General features: G+C 35.1%; 1 protein-coding gene across 19 annotated transcripts in view; it reads left to right on the top strand.

Annotated features, from left to right (window-relative positions):
• Positions 1–26,823, top strand: part of ADGRL2 (adhesion G protein-coupled receptor L2) — a 461,330-nt gene that overhangs the window by 400,551 nt on the left and 33,956 nt on the right. For all 19 annotated transcript variants that reach the window (XM_072974126.1, XM_015240691.3, XM_072974136.1 and 16 more), the window contains 6 exons: positions 7,010–7,119; positions 13,248–14,048; positions 19,987–20,280; positions 20,831–20,934; positions 21,789–21,974; positions 25,625–25,808. In XM_072974126.1, the coding sequence (XP_072830227.1) occupies positions 7,010–7,119; positions 13,248–14,048; positions 19,987–20,280; positions 20,831–20,934; positions 21,789–21,974; positions 25,625–25,808 (1,679 nt within the window). The remainder of the gene's footprint in view (positions 1–7,009; positions 7,120–13,247; positions 14,049–19,986; positions 20,281–20,830; positions 20,935–21,788; positions 21,975–25,624; positions 25,809–26,823) is intronic.

The raw sequence follows: 26,823 nt of genomic DNA, 5'->3' as shown, positions 1-26,823 counted from the left end.
AGGAAGAAAAGAGAATGTACCAAAGCTTTATCGTAGCATATCTAATGATCTGCTGAGAAGATTCCCAATGGTTTTTGGAGCATGACTGGAGAAACTAATGTTATCTTGCCAAAACAGAAGCCCCTGCTTAATCAGCAGAACAAAACTATTGATTAAAAACACCTCTCACAATAGATTACACATGGAATCTCATCTCCATACTTTGCATTTGGTAAAGTATAGTAATGAGCATAAGATAATCAAAAGAAGAGTAAAAGCAATTTGTTGGGCATTGCATAATTCAAGATTAGAGTTGGAAAGGAAACAAATTTGCATGTATAGTTCAGCCTGTTTTTAAAGCTGTACCCAGGAAATGATATGGGAAGTGTAGGGACTCCTTTGGAAGAATAAAAGACGTTCTGCTCCTTTAAGGCTTCCAAATCTATGTCCATCTTATGTAAGGGAGTACTTACCGTTAATATTGATGTTTTTGTTGCTGGTAATGCATATTCGTTGAGGGATTGTGCAAAAGGTTTGCCTGCATTATCCTATTTAACCTTAATGACAAACTTCTAAAGAAGGTATTATGGTTTACAGATGAGAAGGCTAAGGTTGAAAGATTTAATACATTGCTTATGGAATCACAGCTAAGCAAGCAGCAGAGCTAGAACTAAAACCCCAATCTTTTTTATTCTAAAGCCTCTGCTTGTAAACACTAATCTCTCCAATTAGCAAATAATTTTGCTTTTGAACAGAGTCGAACAATATGCTGTATTGGTGATTTTTATACAGTTCATTCTCAGATTATAAGTAAGGTGTGCATTGTGCCTTCTTTCAGCTTTAAAAGATTAAGGAAAAGCAGCATATTTATAGTTTACCTGCATTACTGATACTCCATTACTGATGAAGCACTACGGTCCCCAAAATTTAAAAGGTAGTTTTTTCAAACTACTGTTGTTAATCTGTGCATGATAATTTCTAAGTAATTTCCATATACTAGTATGTAAATTAGTAATAATACACATTTATAAAATGTATTTTCATCAATTTCACATTTTTCTGGGGAACATTTATCTTAATTTCAAAAGTATATTGTGGATGTCTTAAAATTTAATATTGAAACCTTAGAACTTTGATTACATCTGGAAGAGAAAATAGACTGTTTTAATATTTTTAATTTCTCACCATCTGCTAATTGTGATAGTTAAGAGATTCATAGATATTCTTTAAAGTATTTTCTCTTACATTCTGTGCATAAACCTGGACATCACTGACTTTAAGTATTATACTCTTAAGTTTTGCTAATAAGCAAATATATTGGTATTCCCTTACGCACGGGAAGTAAATTAATAAACTATTAATCTCAAATTTTTATTTTATTTTCTTCAGCTTTTGAGATGTACATTTGTCTTTACTTTTGGATAGAATTTTTTTCCCATTTAGAGTAGAAGGACTTACAGGAATGAGTTTTCTTATAAATTTTTAAATTCGGGGTTTTTTGCTCCATTTAAAGCAGCTCTATGGCCTGTAAAGCAGGATTTAGGATTTTTTGGTTGATGAGTTTTATGATTAAAATGTACATTTTATGAATATTAATGTCAGAAATAATACTTTTATTCTGATATTTCAACTTGATAATGTTACAAAGCATTTATTTTTCGATTTATTTTTGCTACATACGGAATTCTCAGGATGAGTGTATTCTATGTATATTTTAGAAAATTAGAGGAATAAATAATATGATAAAGTTGCAACCTGAAATAGTGTATAGAAGTAATACACAAGTGATATTTTTTGTTAGTGCTTTTAAATCAGTGATGTGAAATAATGGTTAGCCTTTTATCTATACGTGCCAACTTTTGGAAATTTTTGGAAATGTAGTTAGAATATTAAAAATTATTAAACGCTTCGAATTTGAGACCGAGTACATATGAAGGTTTACATTTACTTACTAGGTGGTGGTAAATCCCAGGAATCACTTAGAAATCAATTTTTTGCAAGGGCTGCCTTTATGCACCTTGAGTTCTTTCTAAAAACGATCATATAGTATACAGTCTCCCTATAGTTGAGCCACTTTATTAGAAATAGACTTGAAGAAATAGGTCAAAGGTTGAATAGAAAAATTCGCAAAAATGATTATAGTGGATCTTGTTTTGGTTATTGTTACTTTAGTGATGTCTTCCTTCTAGGGAACATATTTTTACAGATGGCTAAAAACTTTATTTCCAGATTCAGTTTTAAAATTTTTTATCAGCTAGGAAAAGATTATACTTTCCTTCTGTCGTTGAAAGTGGGCTTACATGTGATGTATTCATGTACTTAGAAATTGTACTTATTTAGACCCCTCAGGTTAAGAATTTGTGAATAACTAGTCTGCTGCCTCAAAATTAGAGCCACTAAAACCCTTGATTCTTATGATTAAAATTAGCAAGAGAAGACACGTTAACATTTTAAACTGTATAATGTACTTATTGCATAAATCATACTTCCTATTTCACTTGTGTTATATTAAGATCTGCGGAGCAAAAGCGTATGTTTCCATCCATAACTTATTCTTTACTAAAGTACCTAAATCTGTCTCTAGCCCAGTGGTCCTCAGAGGTCAGAATCGTCAGTAGAGCTGGTTAAAACAGATAGCTGAGGACTCGCGTCCAGAGCATCTGAGTCTGTTGGTCTTGGTTGGAACTGAGAATGAATTTCTTAAGACGTTTCTAGTGAAGGTCCCAGTTGGTGCTGAGGCTGCTGGTCTGAGGACCACATTTGGAGAACCATTGCTTTAACTTTCCTAACTCATCAGTGCATATGTACAAATATCAAATAAAATAAGGTAAATTATTTAAAAGTTGAGTTTTTTTTTCACATTTTTTTCTGTGATTTATCATAACATTTTGCGTATATTTCCCTGTGCTATACAGTGTAATCTTGTTTATCTATTCTACAGTTTTGAAATCCCAGTCTAAGTTGAGATTTTTTTAATGATGAACAGTAATTCCATTTCCTTCTAGTCGTAACTAAAGGTCCGCCTATTTTTAAAAATCCTGGGTTTTTTTTCCTGCCTTGTTCTTATTCATACTGAATTTTTATGTTTCATATTTAAGAAAAGTGTAAGATTTTAACATAATGAAGCTACATGGTGTTAGTAAAATATACTGATACTTTGTTACTATAATTATGCTCTTACTGATAATTTTTTTTTCTCTGGAGAAAGAAACTCCTGCCGGGAATTATGCTCAGGGCTTGAGAATGCAAACAACTGAATGCCTTTCCTTTCTTGGCTTAATTTTGACTTTTCATTTTCTGTAGAATGAAAACTTGAATCAGAGCAGCTGGTGGGAATTCACTTTGGTTCTGGGGCTATTTGCTTTCTGTTTCAGTGTCTTCTCAAATGATAGTTTACAGTTTTACAGTCTTACCAACAATGTATTGGTTAAGGAATTTTCAGGTTTTTCTTAGTAGTTTAGTAACAGCTCACACTGAGTATTCTCTTTTCCCTTGTGACTCCACACTTAACTGCATTTGGTTGGAAAGTTAAGGCTGCTTGCTTCATTCATAAAGGAATGTGTGTAGTCTGTATTTCCATTTCCATCATTTGGTTCTCAAAAAGCTTTGGTTTTCTTTCCCATGAATCAAGATCCTAGGATGCAAATCTGATACTCTTATACCTTTGTGTCGCTCTTCTTGCTGGCCCCTTACTATCTTGGAAGTCAACTACCTTTTTTCCTCAAGATTAATTTCTTACACTGCTGATATGTAAAGTGAACATTTTTGACATCTTGAGAGGCCATGAATCCTAGAAATCTATTTAATTTGCAGGCACTCCATTTAGTCTCCTTACCTTCAATTTTACTTAGGAATATAGCCCTAAAATTAACACTTTTTGCTGTCTTAGAGAGAATGCTTTGTATAATGTGATTATTAAAAGAAATAAAAATTACGTGGTTGATATAAATTATGGTAATTGCTTTTGACATTAATTTGAACTGGTGATTGTGGTCAGGTGACTAATGCAAAGTTGTTCAGAAAAAGTTAAGTATGAGCGATTATTTTTCATTTTGTGGTGTTTGTCTTCTTTTAAACAAAATATAATGGAAGCAAGACTTCTTGTCCCTGTATACTTCCTGCAAACATACTGTGACATTGAAAAATGTAAAATAAAAGATATTTTAAATCTCATGCTAAAGTCATATTGAAGTGGAGCAGGACCCTGTGGGTCCCTCCCTGGTACAAATCCTTCCCTGTTCCTGATTCTTGTTTGTAGGAAATAGGCTTCATTCAGCCTCTTTGACCTTCCCTGAGTTCCAAAGGGCAGTTTCAAACAGTTGCTAATCTGGGAAAGGAAGGGATGCAGAAACGAAGGAGGAGCAGTCAAGAAACAGCAGTGCAGCCTTGGGGCAGGGTCCTGGTTCCTCCTCAAGGGATACACGTAACAATACCTGAGTTCTCCTGCTGGAGCTGTGGCCCCCACCCAGGCGGAGGATGGTAACTTCAGGCCCTGCTAAGATTCCTGGAACGTCACCCTGTTACCTCACCACCAACCAGTCAGCAGAAAGTCACACACCCTGCAACCCTGACCTCAGATTTTGCCTGTAAAAACTTCTCCCTGAAAACCATCGGGGGAGTTCAGGGTTTTTGAGCGGGAGCCACCCATTCTTCTTTGGCCCTGCAGTTACCTTTCTCTGCTCCATGTTTCTGTTTGTTTGGTCGCACTGTGCCTCTGGCACATGAATTTGCATTTGGTAACGAGGTCAATTTATCCAGTCTTTTAGTGGAAGGAAAATTAAATGTATTCTTTAGTTTTAGAAAATGATATAAATTCCCAAATCTTTTGAGCAACTTCCTTCTTCACTTTAGTCCAAAGTCCTTCATGCTGTTGGTCCATTTCAACCTTGAATTCAGTCCCTTTTCTCTCTCACCTGTTCCTGGCTTGGCAGTGTGATAGAGGCTTCAGGGGGAAGGGGAGGAAGATTAGGTATATGAAAAGTTTACTCACAATTTGAATTATTCCATGAGATTTCTGTCATGAATGCATTTTGAGTATATATTAAAACCATTTACAACATAATAGCTTTATTGACTATAAAATATGGAAGTAATGTATAAAAGGGATATCTAACTCACAGGAGTTTAGACTTCTTTGTTTCTGAATGGCGTCAGGGTGAGGTAAAGGGAGGGTCTTTGTAGGTATGGGTACTTTCAAGCAAGGAAATAAAAGGAGTTTAATTGGTAATGGAGACCAGGTTAGCGGTTGAGGATCCTGAGATCAAGAAACTTAAAAAACGAGCAGTGAAATCCTGTTGCTATAAAATTTAAGAAAGTAGAAAATGAAACATTAGTTGAAACATTAGACATTGATCTGTTGAGAAATCTTAAATCCACCTGCTGTTTAAAATTTTAGGGTATGAAATTTGTTCTGTGATTCATGTTAAAATAATTTATTTACACTAAATGGGGAACCACTGGCGAATTTCTTGAAATGATTGAACCAATTTAAGAGAAATACAGAATAAGAAGAGTAAAAAACACGATGTTGCATAAAAATGTTTACATTACCCATGCCTTTGAAAATTATTTTATATGGCATTTTTTAATTGTCATACAGTATTATAGATTTATCTTGATAAAAGTTAATCATTAGTTTAATTTGTACAATTTTAGTTATAATTTATTTACTGTTCCATTAAGGCTTCCATTTGCTGTTCATTTTGTAATAATACCTTAACCTATAAAATTTACCTGTTTGATCCTGTAGAAGTTTTAAGATCTTTGCTGCTATTTGAGGAAGAATTAGCCTGATTTGAGCTGAAGTGGCTCCAAGGTGCATGACTCACATACCTGCCCATCCCTAACTCAGTTCTCCTACTCTCCTTTAATTAGTTCTGCTAAAAACTGGGCTACTTTTTCATTCTTTCCTTGCTGTTTTATGGACTAGTTATTTAATGCACTGCAGAATGTCTGGTATTCAAATTATTAAGTAAATTTTTTTATAATGCTCTTGTTCTGCTTGCTTTGTCTTCCTAATTTATATACTATCAGAAAATATAATAAACCCCCTGTGAACATTACATTCCATTGGTTGTAATCAAGTCAAATTATAAAGGAAATTGTTGTTGCCTTTACAAAGCTTATAAAAAGATCATTTGGACAAATAAATAAAACTTAAATAAATATCATCTTGCCTAAAATTCCAGCTTAATTCTAATAATCTCAATGAATTAATGACACAAACAATAAGAAAACATTTCAGTAGGCATGAATAGGTCATTCTAGGCATCATGTTAGTGACATTCTTTTTAATGTTTTTTAGGGAGTACTAATTTAGAAGAACTGAATTCATAGTCAATGTCATATTGGTAGCGTAAGCATATTGATCTATGAAAATAGTAAGAGTAACACAAGGCTTAGACATTCAGTATGTGCCAGGCACGATGCTGGATACTTAAAATGCATTCTTCCGTTGATGCAGGTGATAGCATGGAAGGTGCGATCTGTTAGCTTCGTATGTGATATCCAAGAGTATAAAAGTGCCTATGATAGAAGACTTAACACAAAGCTGGATTTAGAGGATAAGCTTAAGTCTCTGGCTCTTCCTGTTTTAACATGTTGTCAAAACTTAACTCCCAAGCTGTTCAATTTATGACTCTGTGTTTTTTGTTCAGTCATAGTACCATTTTTTAATTGCAGTTTTAATTCTTAAATATAGCGAGCTTCCAGGTAACTTTTATTTTTTTTAGTACATGTTGAATATGTCAAAAATTCCAATTAGAATGTATACTAGAATAGTAGAGAACTGTTAGGCTAATTTCTTTTTATTTCAAATTAAAATGCAGTGACTCATGATACAGAAATATTAACAACATAAAGAAATAGGACTTCTGTAATTCTTTAGAGCAACCCAGTATCAGTTGAAGTTTATTAATTATGGTATGAGTTGCTTGAAGAAAATACGAATCAATTCTCTATTATATTTCTTTAGTAAACATAAGCAAATAAACTGTTAAGTTACACAAGTTTGATTTGTTTTGTTTTCCAGGTGCAACAATCGAACACAGTGTATAGTAGTTACTGGGTCAGATGTATTTCCTGATCCATGTCCTGGAACATACAAATATCTTGAGGTCCAATATGAATGTGTCCCTTACAGTAAGTATGAAGTTTGGACTTTTCACTTTCTGCAGCATTCCTCGCTGGTGCTGAGAGACTACACATGTGAAAGAAGCATATGTTTATGGCCTACAGCACTATTATGCATGCAGAGCACTAACAGACTCGGGCCTCCAATTAGCTTCATGAAGTGTGGAAGGCAGCCATAGTGCGATGCTGGCCAAGTGTCTGTCTGTGTTCTTAAGTGTTTGGCTTTTAAGGCTAGTGTTTTTCCAGAAAACAAACTTGAATTAGCTATTCAGGAGGGCAGATAGAAATCTGTGCTTTTGCCCAATACCAGTTGCTGACAAATTGGTTTGGCTCATAGTTTTCTAAAGAAGGAATTGACTTTGGTTTTAATCGTGAGCTACTTGAATGGCTACCTGCTGCTGTGGTAACTTCGGTGCCTGGTGAAAGCTGCCATCGCAGTAACCGAGGCAAGTGCTTTCCTTTTTGTTCCCTTGGTCCTAAGAGAGCACCTCTTTACCAGGTTCAGAGATGACGTCTTAACACTGAATAAAATACACATAACAAAACCTTGGACATACTTTTATTTTTAATTTTGCAACATCCCTTTTTAGTAAGATCTTACGGAGGTCTATTTGAAACTCAACTGGAAATTTCATTACGTCGGCTTCAACTAATGCTGTAATTCTGTGGTTTTCCTCCTAATCTCGGAATTCATACTTCTAAATTGCATTTTATACTTTCAATAGGAAAAAAGTTTCAGTATATTACCTAATTTTCATAAGCTAACTTGTTTGATATTGTTCCTTTTAAATTTGAAAAGAATGTTTCATGTCACCTTAATTCATAGGTGTTTGAATTAAAAGTTCTTTAGAGCAGCAGTTTTATTGATTTGCTTTAGGAGGACTTAACCACCTTAAAGCAAAACAAAACAAAACAAAACTGGACTCAAACTAAATAATGAAATTGCTTTTCCCAGAACCTCAAAAACCAGGTCATGAGTTCTGATAGTCATGTGTTCAGACTATCGGTATTTCTAAGACCAGAAGGTCAATCTAAGATGGCTCTGCTGTGTCCCACATGGTAGTCACACACTTTCACACATCCTGTGAAGGCGCTATCTCATTTCTCTGCCCTCAGTCTTGATAAATTGGCTTTTTGTGGGGTATCAGTTAAAGGCCAAACACAGGTTATTTTTTCTTTTTATTCCTGCTCTGTGTTCCTGTGTTACTGTGAAATGGATGCTTTTTATGTTTTCAGTATTTTCTATACCATTTGTAGGATGGGAAGCCTACTGAGTGCACTGATCTTTGTATCATTTCTCCTGTGTGTAGTGTCAGTAGATTACATAATCATTCCTCCCCTGCCACTAGAGGAACATTATATCTTTTGAGCTAACCAAAATTTTGTTCCATAAAGTCACTTTCACTTGAATTTAGCATGGTTTCTGTCCTCAAATTAAAAAGGAATACAGCATCCATTCCCAAACAGTGGAATCAGTCAAAGCTGCCAAGAATTGTCTTTCTGGAGCCAGTTCCTGCCACCTAGTCTGTAGACCAAGCACAGTGTTAAGAAAATATTATTTTCAGACTTTTAAGTTATTTCTTGTGCTGTTTAAGAAAGGAAAATGTGGATATCTTCTGGGACATCTAACTTTCAAAATTTTACTTTTTCAGTTCTCCAGAAGTATTGTACATTGTGCACCATACTTGCAAATAGCTATACTCAGAGAAGTATTTGTACTTTTTAGTTTCTGTCCTTAAACAAACACTCCAGTAATTGATTTGCTATTACCTTTCTAGATGTTTGCAAGAGGCAGAAATAAATCTATGGCTCTTTTTTTAACTACTTTTTGCTAAAAAACAGAAGTAATTATAATTCCTATATACCGTACAGTAGTGACACACTATAAATTGCATGATTTTCACTAATATTAAAATTAATGCAGAGGATCTTTTTAGATTGTTCTGATCTTCTATAGGACTGTGTGCCTCCTTAATCTCTTTCCCTTTTTCCCCCTTCTTTTGTTTATGTTTGATTATACCCATTTCTTAAACATTTTATTTTCTTTATAAATAGTTTTTATTTTACTTTTTATTGTATTTATTTATTTATTTTTATTTTAAGCTTCTAGCTTTCACTTTCCCCTTGTTTTAACAGTGTTTTTGTACTTTGTGGTATTTGCATACCCTTTTTACAGTCTACTTAGCTGATGAAAATTGTCATCTTCTGATCACATTTATTATGTGTCTCTTACCTCCTGGCTTTATGCCAGTTTCTATCCAGGGCAAACTCTTTGAGTACTTATCCATCCCAAACTGTTTCTTCTTACTTGAAGGAAAAAAAAAACAAACCAGGAAATTTGCATGATCTCTGAACATTTTATAATCAGTTTACTCAACAGAGTTTGTTATAAATGCTGTTGTTTTACTTTGTATATTTATAGAAGGCACATGTATTATATTTGATATTTATATTTGCCCTAATGTTTGTGTCAAAAATGTATCTATGTAGAGCATCCTTTATGGTTAACAGAAGTGTTGGTAATTGAATGAATGTGTGTTTAAAAGAAGTCATAAGGATCTTGTAGGATAAAGGAGAATAATCAGATTGGAATTTCCGTATTCTACAGGCACAATTTGGTTTTGATTTTTTTATTTCAAATTATTAAACTCATACCATAATCTTAACTATAAGTTTTATTTGATGAGATAAAAATAAATATTAATATTGATAAAAACATTTTTTATGAATAAACTTAAGATTATTCAAAATGAAATAGTGTGTCACTTCAGATACAGAGTATGTAGGCTTTAGTTCGTTTGGGTCAGTGTTTTGTCTTGCATAACCATGTCTTCCACTGATGTTACTGGGTCATGTATCTGTGTTTGTAAATGTACTGTTATGAAGTAATTCATGCAGTCTCTTAAGTTGTACTGTGTATTTGTGATGAAGAATGCTAATTTCATTAACTTTATTGTATTTTTGCATTTTTCTGGGTTGAGAGAATTTTGCCTATTGTTGGGTTTTCATAAAAATCAGAATATGAGGACTTTTGTTTTAAATATCCATATTTTATGCAGTTTATCAGTCATCAAAGGTTTTTATTTAATTTTTTTTTAACTTTTACATTTGGGTGATACTTCTCAGTTTTCATTAGACTTACATATTATATACAATTTATAATCTTTTTTTAATATAAATGATATCAGTTAAAGCACAAATGAAGACTTCCCTGTTTAGTTTGCTCAGTAACTACTCTGTTATTTTACCTTATCTAATAATAAAGTCATTTGCAATTAATGGAGAGCAGAATATACCAGAACTTGTTTTAAGTTCTGTTTTAAATATGTAACATTTAAAAATATATTATTTCCATTTTTTGCATTTAGTTGGTTTATTTCAGTGAAATCATCCTTTCCTTAAAAAAAAAAAATAGCTGTATGTAAAGATGGTCTGCGCAGGCATGACACTAACGATTTCTTTACCCCCATTTTCCCACCATGCCCTTCTGTTATTGATTCTAAGCAGGTATAATATTGCTCTTCACTGAGGAGAAATTTTAGGACTAGTGGTTTATAAAAAAGAATTGGTCTCCATCAGTAACTCTGAATTTCTTCTTTTTACTGGATGTAGTCAGATTTATGCATTAATAGAGCAAGTATGTTTCCTGAAAGTGGTTAAATAGACCAAGCTGGATGGGGGAGATGGTGCCTTAATGTGAAAAGTTATGTGTTATTTCTGTGGCAAAACTATTTGTTCAATATGTTTCTCCCTAAGGTATTTCAGGAGGTCACTATTTAATCTTGATGAATAATTGTAATTTAAAAAATTAATCAAGCTAAAGCATCTTAATGAAATGTGCAACTACAGTATCTTTGAGCAATCAGTTTGGAGATACAGTATTAGCACACCCTAATGCATTTTAATAAGGAAAGAGGGAGAACCACAGACATTAATCTGGTCACTTTATGAAATTCAGGCAACATACTTCAAAGCCTACATACAATCTAAAATAGCATTTTACAGTTTGTAATTATTAGAGTACTACTTAACAGCAAGACTCTTAGATAACACACTTCCTAACTGCATCATCCATTTCTTTAAACTTCCGGGAGGGAGGATGCTTTTCTCCTGTAACTCTACTAACCAGGTTTGTTTTATGAAAGCATTTACCTATCATGGGGTCTGTGGAATCAAGGTATTTGCTTTGAATGCTCGGTATGATTGTTGTTGCATGCTAGCTTGCTTTTGTGTAAATTGATAATGGTAGACAATGTCATAATAAGCTAACCATAATTCTTTCTTCCTTTTTCTCCTTGCCTACTGTGCTTGCTTTTTCCTTGTATGTATTTTGCTTATTTTTTTAATAGACTTAGTATTACACGTTTGAGATATGTGATGTACAGCATTTAATAACAATTTTATAATGTAACTTATATATAGACATAAATAAGTAAATTTATTAGTTATTAGTGGGGAAGAGAGGCACTACCTTACCCCACTTTTCAAAATAAGTACTAAGATAGACGGGGACGTTTCTGTATTCCTGAAAAGGAGGCTAATTTTGTTTATAGTTAAGATGGGGGTCTTTATAGAAAAAGAAAATTTAGTAGAAAAAATTGAAATGTACTGAGATGTTTAATTAAATATTTCTTCTTACATAAATATCTTTAGAAAATGTAACCATATCAATATTTATTAAATCGGACCTGAGCTCCAAAATTGAATATCCATTTTTATAAATATATTTCCTTTTGTTATGCATATCTAATTTTAGTTAGTTTAATAATGAGTTCACATTAGATAAGTGGGGTGATGTACCTATGCATGCATTTATGTCTGTAGCATACCGATGTAAAGTAAAACTTGGTAAGAATGCTGAGTGACTTTGCAAGGCAAGAGTAGGTATACCATGCATTAGTGAAGAATTTCATTATTTATTCAGGTACACTAAGTGGAGCAACATGCCAACATATTTGCATTGCCTCCTTAATCTACTAAAATGATTGATCCATGTTCTTTCATGTAACTTTAGTATCTTTCTCCTGCTAGGTTTTCCTGTTGTGTGTTTCTCTTTATCCAAAGTAGTGCAACTCTTATTCTTCCTATATTTAGCATCTGTTACTAATTCAATCTTATAGTCAATTTATTTTAATCTTTTTTCTTTTTTCCTTGCACCTTTTTTTTTATTTTTCTCCCGATGCTTAAAATAGAAGTGGAGCAAAAAGGTAAATAACATATACAGTTTGAACCCCAGCTCCCTGTTATGTGCCTTATGGATGTTTCCTCCTCCCTTCCCTTCCCCCACAACACTCCTGACATTACAATATAATCAGCAGGACCTCATAAATGCACCTCATAGAGAAATCGACTGTTTACAATGAAATTATGTGACTGCTAAATCTGGTGATGGGGTAAAATTTCTGAAGTCGGCGAGGGGGAGCTGTCCTTTCTCTGTTTCTTTTCACCCTTTATCTCTTTTTTCTGACACCCTTGGATATTTTAGTATTAACGTGTCATCTTGCCTGGCTTCCAGAACCCTCTCCATAGCATGCCATGGTTACAGGGTCTCCTGGTCGTTTCATCACTGCTTTCCTTGTATTTACTTTTCTCTGCTTCTAATTGCATTTTCTGAATATTTATGTTCCTTCAATTGAAGCACTTTTGTTTTCAGTCTACCTTCCGTAGAAGTTCTAAATAAGCCTTCATGTTGGGTTTTTTGTTCTATTTGCTTTATTTTGGTGTTTTGCTTTGGTGGGGCTTGTAAGTGGGCTTAAGGGAGGGAAGGGTACAAAGTTTGGGCTGAAATAAAATACTTGGCTCACTGTTATGCACAAAGCTCAGAGTTCTAAAGCATAAATTACCAAGGTATAAGATAAAAACATACAGCAAAACTATAAGTTGTTAGTTCAATTATGAGTGGTCTTAAACTTAGGTTTGCATTTGTGAAAATAAACCCCAGCCACTTTGTATGCTGGTGCATTGATTACGGTAACTTGAGGAAAGAAAGGTAGGACTTGTCTTATGTGTAAGTTGTGGTAAAACTGAATGGTAATAAAGTGAATTTTTCTCTTTTGATCTGTGATCACTGAAACTTGTGTGTGCCTGTATAATCTTCTCACTTGGCTTAATTCTTGTCTTTTCTCTGTGGCTGTTAGTTTTTGTGTGCCCTGGGACCTTGAAAGCAATTGTGGATTCACCGTGTATATATGAAGCTGAACAAAAGGCAGGTGCTTGGTGCAAGGACCCTCTTCAGGCCGCAGATAAAATTTATTTCATGCCCTGGACTCCCTACCGTACCGACACTTTAATAGAGTACGCTTCTTTGGAAGATTTCCAGAACAGTCGCCAAACAACAACATACAAACTTCCAAATCGAGTAGATGGTACTGGATTTGTGGTATATGATGGTGCTGTCTTCTTTAACAAAGAAAGAACAAGGAATATTGTGAAATTTGACTTGAGGACTAGAATTAAGAGTGGGGAGGCCATAATCAACTATGCTAACTACCATGACACCTCACCATACAGGTGGGGAGGGAAGACTGATATTGACCTAGCAGTTGATGAAAATGGCTTGTGGGTCATTTATGCCACTGAGCAGAACAATGGAATGATAGTTATTAGCCAACTGAATCCATACACTCTTCGATTTGAAGCGACGTGGGAGACCGTGTATGACAAACGTGCTGCCTCAAACGCTTTTATGATCTGCGGAGTCCTCTACGTGGTCAGGTCCGTTTATCAAGACAACGAGAGTGAGACAGGCAAGAACGCCATTGATTACATTTACAACACCCGACTAAACCGAGGAGAGTATGTCGATGTTCCCTTCCCCAACCAGTACCAGTACATTGCTGCAGTGGATTACAATCCAAGAGATAACCAGCTCTACGTGTGGAACAATAACTTCATTTTACGCTATTCTCTGGAGTTTGGTCCACCTGATCCTGCCCAAGGTAAGAATGTGTGCTTGCTATGCTTAGGTCTTTTGTGAACAGCTTACTTACAAGCCTTATTAATTTCGTTTCCCTATTTATTTCCTTTCCCTTTTCATAATTGAAGCACAAATGCTAATGTTGTGGCACTTCAAATTGTCATATGGTGTGTGCATTTTAGCCTTCCTTTGGTTCATTTTCTTTTTTCTGAATTTCGTCATTTAAACGTTAGTTTCAAAAAGTTGTAGCATCCTTGGTCAGTTTAGTTTTTCATTGCTAAAAATGTAATGCTGCTACAAACCTGTTAGCTTTGTGTTTCTTTTTTTTTTTTCTATCTGACTTCTGAATTGATGCAGACCTTTTAACTTCTTGGCGCCAGTGGTTAAAGGAAATGTGTGTTAGGAAGTCCCAGGACGATTGCCAGGCTTGATGTGCAATGCCAGACATTAAGTGTTCTGTAGTTTTGGTGTCTGCTCTCTGGGTAGAAGGAGTCATCCAGGATCTTACCAGATCATCATGTAAAAGTTTTATTTCCTGATAAATTTGTGGCAGTTTTAGGTCAACATTTCTATGACTTTAACTGTCACACAGACAGATCTGCTAGCATCTTTTTGATTTGTGTTCTCTTTAGGTATCTTTATGGAGGATCATTACCTTATAAATCTTTGGAAATATATTTTACTTTATCAAGTGAATTCAGCTCTGCAGTAAACAATTTTGGGGGATAAATTAAATGAAAATTTCATTAAAACAAGATTACTTCATACTCATGATAAAAGAATGACCTATTAATTTATTGTAGAGCTTGCACTAATTATATCTTTTTTATTTGAACAAGAATATTTGTGTTTTAAAGATATGAATTAATATTTCAGTTTTCTGAGTTAATTGGAATTTTCATATTATTGCGTTACTTCCGAATTGTAGGAACCAGAACGTTCTTTGGGGTGATTAAACCACTCTCTTCAGTACAGTGGAACAGAGATTAGTATCTTTTTCTTCTGTTAAAACAGTACACATCCACACACTTAAACATAACCACATATACCTAGATGTATTTTAAGGGATGGTGTTACTGTGTTCTAAATATTGTCACAGGATTGGGACCTTAAAAGCTGAAGCCTTTTGTAGTTGAATTTTCTAATTTGGGTCATAGAATATCAAAAATACGTAGTTTTGTTGTTGTTGTTCATAACATGGGAGCAACCATGGCATACTGACTTAGCGTAAGGCCCCCTTTTCTCTTAATTCATGAACATCTAAATTTTTGGCCTTAAAATTGTAGCAGTTGTTGAACTTTTAACAATGAAATCTTTTTTCAGGGCATAAAAATATTTATTGATAGTATCTTAGAATCTTTTATTTTTAAATGTGGACATATCTTTTTTCTCCTGAGGTCAGCAATTTGGGATGGTTCCCACACCTCAGTTGTTTTTCTAAAAGCTAGTACCATGCTTCTTTATCCTTGAGGTTTGTAAAAGTGAAAAAAGGTCAGTAATTGGCAAAATTTGACACCGTGGAGGTACTTTTGTTAAATACTTTTGTATTACCCTCACAGCTGTTACATTTGTCTTGGGTGGCAATAAATCTTTTCCCTGCCATTAGGGAAAAAAATCATTTAAACATGCAAATTCATAATCAAGCAACACCTGAAGTTGAGTACAGATTCAGCTCAACAAAGAGTCATTGCCCCATCTACTTGTCACAAAGTACTTCCCTGAATACAAGATGAATAATAATGTTATTTTCCACATGTGGCTTATGTTCTAGTACATAATTCTATTTCAGATGAAAACATCTGATAATTTGGATACTTTTGGAAAAGAGCAATTATTGGCTTCAAAAATGAGAAACTTAGGCATATTTGGTAACTGTGTTTATACTGTCATGTTTTGTTATCCAAAATAGCCATTCTTATATATTCCCAAAAAGTGAAAATTCATGTTGACCTCTTATTAAGCCCTTAGTGGTAAAAAAGTTTTATCTGACCTGAATATTTCTTGCTGCTGTTTAAATCTTATTCTCTTGCTCTTTGTAATTTATCTTCATGTGCTTTTAGAGAGACTCTTACCTTACTCATCCAAGACGTGCGCTGATGTCTAAATGCATGTAATGGGGCCTTGCAGAGCTATTCTGGCCCATACATTTAGGTCAAACCAAAAAGCCACTGTCAGCAAGTCTTATGTACTGGATTTGCTATCATGTATGTGGCCAAGGTATATACATTGTTCTGTAAAATGAATAATTTTTCATTATTGACTGTTTCATCCTGTTTTAGCTTCAATACTTTTTCCCATTTATAAATCTAAGCCTTTTTATTCCTAACAGCACAAGTGTATTATTGCTTTGCCTTAATAGTGTTTTCAAATACATCTTTCTTGGCTTTGAATTTTTAGCTTTTGTGACCTCTGCACCATTAATTTCCTCCATTCCCCTAAAGTAAAGCTGTTTTTCTCGTTCACTTTCTTCTTCTATGAAGAGGGCGCAGAAAAAACCCATTTCAGTTGTATATTAACTCTTTTCTCTGTCTTAATCTGAAATGCTTTATATTTACTTAATCTGTCTGCAGATTTGATATCCCAGATATTATTGAAAAATACTGTCTTGGATTCTGACAGTTCCTGAATATCTGTCTTAGAGTAACAATGAAGTGTGACACTTAAACAGCTTGAGAGACAATTTTTATCGAGAAAGCCAGTTAGGTTTATTATGTAGGAAGTGTTTAGCACAGAATACTCATTTCTTGAAACACCTTCCCACTGATAATGAAGGCTCAGTAAAAGATGATCAGTAGTTTTAGACATTGAATGGGGTTAAATTTAATAAATCTTCAGTTTTGCCTTCCCAGACTACAGACTCCCTCTAGCTGGAGTTCATTCAGTGAATAATGGGTGAGTTTTTGGACTTGGAAGAGGGAACGAACCACCCTTAGCATAACTGCATATTGTCCTTAAAATCTTTTTACATGGGATAAAAGTTGCTAATAAATAGCAAGTTCTTAGTAAATACAACCATAGTAAATTGGGCCATTCTGTGTGTGTTTGTTGAAATCTTCCTGTGTCACTAGTAAATTTGCTTATTAGCATCATTAGCACCATTTCTGGGTCTCTGCACTCCAGTGGTGAATGGCAGGCAGAATGCGAAGTCAGTTCATAGGTATGTTTGATGTGGCATCCTCATAACTCTGGGACAGGCTCTTAGAGCAGGGTTTATAGTTGAGATATAATTCTGTTGTGAGTTTCCATGTTTTCTACCCCCATTTGTAGGATATTCGTAAGTTTTGTGCCCTTTTTGCCACATATATTTCATTATGAAACGTTTTATTATTATTGCTTTAGTATTATGTTATCTTCCCACATTTTTTCCTTTAAAGACGTATGCAGAACACAGTGTTGGTTAAATGCTCCAGAACCAGGGCACACTGCTTTGTGGGATACCGTACTTTCCCAGAGTCTATGAAAATCTTTGACTAGAAAAATAAGATCATAACAGTTAAGAGTATGGACAAGTGACCTTGAACAAATTGCCTAACCTTCTCCATGGCTCTGTTTTTTTGTCTCCTAGTACCTACTTCATGGGGTTGTGGTAAGAATTAAATAAGGTGATCTGATGAGCCATGAATGGTGATTAGCATAGCATCTGGTACCTAAGTGCTGAAGTGTAAGCTTTTATCATTATGGGATGCCCTGTTACGACCTGTCTTCACCTAAGGAAAGAAATATTAATTTTTAGAAATACCTCTGCATTTCTACCTTCAGCATTAGAAAAAAATTGCTTTCCCTAAGGTTGCTAAACTTCAGCCTTGCAGAATCTTATAGTTGTCCTCCTGGGGTTAGATATTGCCACTTAAAGTTGACTTTCATGTTTATTTTCATTATATCCCAATATTTCATTGATTTATCATTGAAGAATGTGTTCCTTCCCTTTAAACTTCTTTTGATGAGCAAAGGGTGAAAATGTATGAAAATTTACTATCGAAAGACACATGCAGACAGGCTGTAGAATGTTGGATGAGATTTTTTGCGTTTAATAAGAGGTCATTTTGTCACCTACCTTCACTCACTTGTTATGAATCTTTACTGGTGTCTGGCTAACACATCGCTAATTGCAGTATTGTTAATACATATTTCAGTGATTAAATATGTACTAATTAGGACAGTGTCAAGGGACACATCAGATGGTGTAGCACTAAACCATTTTGCTCTGCCCTTTTCTCTCTTTGCTCTGATTCTCCACTCCCGTTTGAGATTTGATTCTGCAGCATTCATTTGACACTTCTGCAAAAGATTGTGATGCTTTTGACAAATGTTAATTGAGGAAGCACTGAAAGCATGGCTGCATTGTAATCAAAAGAAAATTACAAGGTTTAACAAGATGTCAGGCAAGTGCTTTACAGAGAAAGACAGACAGGTTTGAACAGGCTTCTGCCGCAGCTGGCTGGGCGTGACGTTTGACTAAGGTACACAGGCTTCTCTCACATGGTCAGTAACCAGTGCCCTGGAAGCAAAACACTACTTAAGAAGTTTCTTTTGTGGTAGAATGATAAAAGGATGTAAAAATGTCTTGCAATTATTGATAAAAAGAAGTTTGTCACTACTAAAAAACTAGAAACAAGTGCACACTGCTTTTTCTGATAAACTTAGCATACTCTGTCAATAGTTAGAACTATATGAGCAACTATTTATGGACCAGAGTTTAAAATGTTAAATATATCAGTGACAATCATATGAACTTGTTTCCCAATAACTTTTAATGTTCTAGTGTGTTCCTTATGTATAATAAAGCCATAAAATAAATCAATGTTTTATAAGATTTTGTAAACATTTTCATGATTAAAAAATAGTTATTTTTAATTTGCCCTACTCAATTTAAATTTAAGGCATATTTATAAGAGCCAGTAATCTATAAATGTTGGTAAAACTTTAATGTGATCACCTAATAGAGTTTAAATGATGTCAGTTAAGTTTTGCTGACAATTTTTGTTGTTGTTTAAACTAATTACATGGTAATTAATGAAGGAAACATTAACCTCCATTATTTTTTTAACCTAGTGGATTTAACAGTTTAAAAGTAATGTTGGAAGTGAAAAATAACCTTTAAAGTTTTTTTCTTTTTAAATTTCTACCTTTCGGTGGGTAACTGTGGTCCTTTTATACTCTCTGTTAAGTGTCAGTAAAGTAAGTAGGGTTCGTTTCAAATTAGCCATGATTTGATCCAACCTGTTATCTTACTATGAGATTGCATTGTACCTTCTGACCAGAACTCGTTGCTTTTTATACCTACATTTTCAAAAGTAAAGATGCAGAAGCCTCAGGTGTTTCCTTGCTAAAACAGCACAATCGTGCCAAGCGTTATCTTCAGTTTGGATCTAATCAGGCATGCTCCGAAATCTCTTGAGCAGGAATGGCTGCTGGGTGGAAAGATGTCACAGTATTTGTGCTCCTGCAAGACGTAGACCACGTGATATGAAATTTTCTGTTGTCCTAATTATATGTAATTGTCAGACTTTTGTTGATACTTTGAATTTTATCGTTTTAGAGTATGCATTTACATAAGGAAATATCTTGAGATTTTTTAGTAGTGACAGTGTATTTGATACGTACATTAAAACTTTATAAGAACTTGACCTTCATTTCCTGATAGCTGATTCGTGATGAAATTATACATAAACTATATTGTCAAATATTTTGTTGAGAAGTAAACCTAACACAGTTAGGGTCATGGAGCAAGATCTATGGTGAAGCCTGGTCGGCCATTGCTTAGCCAACAAGATGAATGTATTGGAAGAAATGAAGAGATGTATTTTTCCTCCCACCTGACAGATATTCTCAGTAATTCTCATTTTGTTGGTGTTGGGGTAGTTGGGCCAGTGGGGTTTTGTGGGTGTGTGCGTGTGTGCACACGTTCACATGTGAGTGCAAGTGTGCTTGAGATTAACATGCTCATCTTTTTTCCATAGTGCCTACCACAGCTGTGACAATAACTTCTTCAGCTGAGCTGTTCAAAACCACAGTATCAACCACAAGCACTGCTTCACAGAAGGGCCCCATGAGCACCACTGTAGCTGGATCACAGGAAGGAAGCAAAGGGACAAAACCACCTCCAGCAGTTTCTACAACCAAAATTCCTCCTGTAACAAATATTTTTCCCCTGCCAGAGAGATTCTGCGAAGCGTTAGACGCGAGGGGGATAAAGTGGCCTCAGACACAAAGGGGAATGATGGTTGAACGACCATGTCCCAAGGGAACAAGAGGTATTTCTGTCAAATACTAGATAAACATTTTACAATGTAGTTTAAGTAGTTTCCGAATTACACTGAAGTGATTTTATGTGAGGAAAGAGATACAGTAAACTAACGTCATTGTTAGTTTTGTTAATTCTGTAATACAGCATGTGTACACAAGGGGTTTTTGAACTGTAAAAGTCATTTACGGTCAGGCCGTGGATTACCTCTCCCTCCCAAAGACCCAGGTCAAGCCTGAGATTGTTGCCCGTGAACTCTCTACTGAGGCTTCCTTACAGCTGTCTTTCTCATTACGAGTGATTGGATGAGTCCCAGAAAAATCAAGGGCTTTTTGTTCTTTTTGTTTGTTTGCTGTAAATGTCTGATATTTCTATGCCGACTTTGTATTTACTGTTTATATTCTGCATTATACTCTACATTTCTGTCAGTTATTGTCAACTACTTCCATTAGCGTTTATTCACAATTTAACACACGGAGTAGGTTCATCTTAGCTGATTTCCCAAATGCATGCAGAAAAAATGGTTTCAATTTCACTGTTGTTTTCTACATCTGTTGCAGGAACTGCCTCGTATCTCTGCATGGTTTCCACTGGAACATGGAACCCTAAGGGCCCCGATCTTAGCAACTGTACCTCACACTGGGTAAATCAGCTGGCTCAGAAGGTGGGTTGGAACCTTTCAATATGATACACATTGATGATTTAACAGCTTTAACTTCTAACGTAAATAATTTAGCTTTGTGTGTTAAAACCAGCTTCATCGCTCTTTGTTCAGTATGAACGTAAAAAATTATGCATAGTTTTGTCTGTAAACTATTTATTCAGAGTTACATATGTTTTAGGTCATGCTGTTTTCTATGTCAAGCTCTTTAATGAGTACATACTTGCTTAATTTCATTCATATTTAGTTTGTTCTGTTTCTTTTGATGTTCGTAAGACAAATAGGATGCTGGCCTAATAAATCAAGTATCATTAAGTCTGCAACTGAATCCACAGAATACAAGCAGATGTGCATATCACAGATGATGGTGATAGAATGAGTAAAAATGACTTTAAAAGGCATTAGTGATGTTAGTATTACAATGTAATGCAGTGACATTTTAGTTTCTCCTTCACCATCTACCTTCTGAAGTGTAAGCAGTAGATAATAACTGTCAGTGTTAGACTGATTGTATTCTGACTTAAATTTCTGGACCATTGGAATAAATAAATAAGGTTTTTAAATAGCAGTTTAAAATAGTTGCAGTGAAATGAGAGAGCTGTCTGAAGAATTTTAAGAAGAATTTCTGGGGTTTTTTCCCTTTTGTTTCTTTTAAATGTCTGGTTAAGAATTTCTTTTTGAGGATCTAAGAACCTTTAATCATCTGAAATGAAGAGAAAGTTATTGGTCTCAGTTAGTTGCAGACTTTGACATATTTGCAAATATTTTTTCTTGTCCACAACAAAGGTACTTGGGAGAACAAGAAGCCACAAACAGAACAAGACATCTTACTGAGATAATATAAACTGTCATTTCAGATCAGAAGTGGAGAAAACGCTGCTAGCCTTGCCAATGAACTAGCTAAACATACCAAAGGACCGGTGTTTGCCGGGGACGTGAGTTCTTCAGTGAGACTGATGGAGCAGTTGGTGGACATTCTCGATGCACAGCTGCAGGAGCTGAAACCTAGCGAGAAGGATTCAGCTGGACGCAGTTACAACAAGGTCGGTTGAAAGTTTCTGTTATTTTCAATTAGATGTTTCGTGCAGCAGCTCTGGATTCTTCTAGCGGCTGACTGCCTAACTTAAAACTTCTAATTTGGTTTATGTCTCAAGAAAGAATTACAGTGCACCCCCATATAGTGCATTAAAGGAGCAATGTGAACCCCAGAAGGATGCTGGGTACCTGAGGGAGATCTTAGTTGGTGGCAAACTTCCTCCGCCTGGCTGTGGTCAGGACTCTCCCTCGGGGCTGCCTTATCTGCACTAGGAGAGAGTGTGTGTTACACAGCTACAGTCCACTCTCGTGGCTGTAACAAAACGGCCATGCGTACAGGAACGTTGGCCACTGAAATTCTGTTTTCAACGGTAGGTTTTAGAAGAACGATACACTTCCTTTGCTAGAAGTATAGTGTGTTAGTGCTACTAATTTTTTCTCCTACAACAAAAATTTGATCACTATTTTAACCATACTATGAAGTGTTTTTGTGAGAGTCATATAATCCAAAATCTATGGCTAAAATGATCTTACAGGTTTTTTTCCTTCCTTTTCATCATGTATTTTGTCTCTAGTTTTACCAAGATACTTTGGATTAGTGTGTTTAGTAAAATACAGTTCAAAGCTGTGAATACACAATCTTGGCAATCAGTATAGACTCACAAAAATCCAGATGCCCACAAGTACATGATAAACTCTGAGCTCAGGAACACTAGCTTAATTTTTGAGGATTTCTTCTTTCCTCATTTTCAACAGATAAAATCTAACCTCTGATTTTCTTTTCTTTTACTAAAAAGCTCCAAAAACGAGAGAAGACATGCAGGGCTTACCTTAAGGTATCTCTCCTGTGCTGTCACCCTGCTCTGTCCTTCCCTCAGCTCCTTGCTACGCTTTATCATCTTGCTGCATGATCCAGTGTATTTCAGTCTTTGATAATTATATAATGTGCCCCATATCAGCTGTACAAATGTTGGCTTTTCACAGGTATATTACTCTCAGAATAAGCAAATGATTTATTTTTACAATTTTTGCTGTTTTTCCATTCATCCAAACATACAAGGATTTTAATGAAATATCCTCTGAATTGGAAAGTAATCATAAAGTTTCCTTATTTCCTGTTGTCATCTCTGTGGATTAAAAAGCAACTTGAGTAAAACAGCTATGATATATTCTTGGCAGTTTATCATATCAAAGACTGTATAGTCATAATGTATGTGCATGAAAAAGTCACTGCTTTCTTACCTCTGTGGTGTACTCTTAAAGAAAATAGGCTTTATCTTGAAATTTTCAGGAGTCGTTTCTAGAACCAGGCCTATACAGGGATGGGTTAGTAGAAATGAAATACGAATAATGTGCTAGTACTATCGATACACGTTATATGTTGGTTTTTGTCGGGATAATAGGAACAGAAAGCCACTGTTTGCCTCAGAATCCCTGTCTGCTCCAGCTGGTTTTTCTCCCTGGTATATCCAAGTGAAATAAGGAACATGCTGAGGCTAACCGTGGAATTATGCCATGCTAGTTCTGTGTGATAGATCAAAATAATAATACCACTTTGCATTTTGTCTTATCCTGTGAATTTTAGAAGTTCCTTTTGCTGGGGTGGTTACTTTCTAACCTTACTCATCTGGGGACCATATTCCTAATAAATCAAACTTTGAAGAACTAATCCACATGCATATGAAAACAAAACAAAAGAACTTTGTAGTTTTGCAGAATAGAAGTTATTCAAAAGCTATTACTTCACCAGCTTTGGTTGGCAAGGTCTGAAAAAAAGAATAGCATTTCCTAGGTAGTAATAGACATTGTTAGATCTGAGAACCTTACAGGAAAAGACGGAGGCAAAGTCTGTTTTTAGGTAGTAGTATTTTGGAAGTCCCTTATTAGCCTGCTTAATGGGGGCAAAAAATTACATGCTGAAGTGTATAGAATTTGTCATACTGAAATTTTCAGTTCACTTTTAAAGTATTAGTTAATGTGTGAAATGTAATAATTGGTATGCTGCCCAGGACATGTATCTCAGTGGGAAAAGAATAGCTTTTTTTCCTTTGGCAGGGAGAATATTCAGGAATATGATTAGAATAATGATCATTTTGATTCCAGTAAAAAAATACAAATGGTAGTAAATAGGGAGCATTTCAAATTAATAAAAGCATGCCATCAGCGAGTTGTGTCTAGGTAGTAGATTTCAGCGTGACCTCAATTTCTGACCAGTGTCGTTTTCAGTATGTCTCAAATGAGCTTCTCTGTTCAGATAAGACTAATAAAACTCCCTAAATTACAAATCAGAAGCGACTTACACTATGCAAATGAAGCGAGTGCCTGCTTTGTGACAGAAGATTCATTTGTAACTGAGATTAGAGGCTCCAGTCTGTATTTCTTGGTGACTAATGAACCCGGCCCCAGCAGACCAGTTTCTGTTCCACTCTGGTTAATGGCCGCAGCAGTCCCAGTGTGTGCACTCTTGACTATTCTATCTCCCATTAGAAAGAGAAAGAAGCCTTTAACGCCACTTGCAAGTATCTTCTACCTGCCAGGAAGGTCGCGGTGGCTCACAAGGCAGACAGAACGAGGATATTAAGATGGATTAAGCTAATTAATCTTACTCTGACAGTAGACTCTAACAACTTCTCCCCCTGCTTGTTTCAATATAGTACCTCAAACTAGCAATTTTTGTTGTTCTTTGTACCAGGTATGTTCTTTTTTTCTCAGTGATTACCAATAGATTGGAACAATTTATATGTGGGTAATGACACATTATGATTAGATAAATGGGAAAGAGTAAATAAACTTAGTGATTTCAGCTATGCGCAAGCCACAGTCAGTGTACAACTACAGTAAGTATCAATATAAAAGCCCGCCTCCAGCTGCCTAACTGACTGGGTTACGTTTTTATTTAATGTTGTTTTGCATGGTAATAAACTAAACCTACATTTATGAATATTTATAACTTAGATATTTGTGGAGACTTTATTTTGCTTTTCTGTTTTCATTAAATTATTAGTACAGGCTTTAAATATTTTGATTGTTTTCTTGATCCCCTTAAAAACAAATCATTGTTTATGAATTAAGATATACTCTCAAAAAAGTGTCTTTTAGCTGGATAGGAAATTGGAAGAGTGAGAATGTTCACAGATAATTTATACATTTTGAAATCATTTTGGTGTTTTTCCCAATGATAATAAGTAGGGAATGTTATATGGTGGTTATTTTAGTTCAAGATCCAAAAAAAACAGTATGGTTTAATTTTCAAGCATAAATACGAGATTACCCTTGAGACATCAGTGTTTTCTGTTTAGAACATTCAAGTCTTGAAGTTATATGTTCGAGTGACCATGCATGTAAGAGGAATACCTCAGGTTAAGAGCTGGCATTGATTTTATTTCTCTTCAACAAGTGAGATATGATTAGATAAACAGAAATAAGCCATCTTTTTATACTTAGTCTTTATAATCAAACAGTAGTCTACTAATCTTCAGTTAGTTCTGTTTTGAAAGGGTCAGACATCAGGTTGGCCAGATGTATGTTGTCCAGGTGTCCTTCCATAAGGGTAAATCATCATGACGGGTAAATACTACAGTTGTCACTAGTCAGTGATTGAAAATCACCTAGGTACTACAAGCAATCAGAACTAATGATAGTTTTCTAATGGATGCAGGCAATTGTTGACACAGTGGACAACCTTCTGAGACCTGAAGCGTTGGAATCATGGAAACACATGAATTCTTCTGAACAAGCGCACACCGCAACAATGCTGCTCGATACGCTGGAGGAAGGAGCGTTTGTCCTGGCTGACAATCTCGTAGAACCAACCAGGGTCTCCATGCCCACAGAAAATATTGGTGAGTGAATCTGTTGTCAGGTTTAATTTTCATTTAGAAGATAGATGTTTAAGAGAATAATGCTTCCATTCTGAATCTTTTATTTCCCAGTGCCAAACTTCTCTTTTGTAAAATTATTTTTGTCTGTTAATAAGAGGTATTATTCCTCACATGCCATAACATTATTGCAAAAGCCAAAATCTATCCTGTCTTTTAAAAGTTGGTTTTATGTGTGGTTTATTTTTTCCAACTGAAAAATCATTAAAGGAAAAAAAAGTGTTTAAAGTACTTAAATGCCAGAGTATGGATTGCTTAATAACGAAAGTGCTTGCCATGAAACTGTGGCAAATGCTTTTCCATTTTATATAATACGTTCCTAATGAATTTAAATTACTTTCTGGAATGCGTTCTCCCGGCCACATATTTTAGGCACACAGAATTCGAGTCAAATATTTGTATAAAACATACCTGCCTTCAGGTGAAAATGTGGTCAGTGAACTACATCTCTCATAGTGCAGAATGTCCATGCTTTATAGATTGCAGAATAGCTGCAGATAGTTGCAAAACATCTTTTAGAATTTCAGTGCTGGCAGTGAGAGGTAGGAATTCCCTTTTGATGGTATTTGAAAGAAGTCCAGTAAGTACAGTGAAATTATATTTATTTAGGCTTGACTGATTGGAATTGCTGATTATTTAGTGAGATTGAGCTCAGATGAAATTTACAGTGTCCCTTAGTAAAGTAAAAAAATATCCCCAAGCCTCAATGTAAAAAAACCGAAAAGGGAACACAAACTACTCTTCCATGGAAACAGTGCGTTGGAGCAGCAGATACTGAATGAATTTTTGCTATCTGGGATGCCATGTCTGATCGCTTTATTGTGCCTCCCTAAATCATGGGACTTTATGTTTAGAAATGCAGAAAAGCAAGGTGTATGGGAGAAATAGACATTGATCAGATTATGATGCCTGAATTTAAATTCAAAACTTTTAAGCTTATTTTAAATAACTGAGTTTTTAGAAAATGTTTTTAAAATCG

Source organism: Vicugna pacos, chromosome 13 (assembly GCF_048564905.1).
Source record: "Vicugna pacos chromosome 13, VicPac4, whole genome shotgun sequence".
Taxonomy (NCBI): domain Eukaryota; kingdom Metazoa; phylum Chordata; class Mammalia; order Artiodactyla; family Camelidae; genus Vicugna; species Vicugna pacos.
This window is presented reverse-complemented; position numbering and strand designations above follow the sequence as displayed.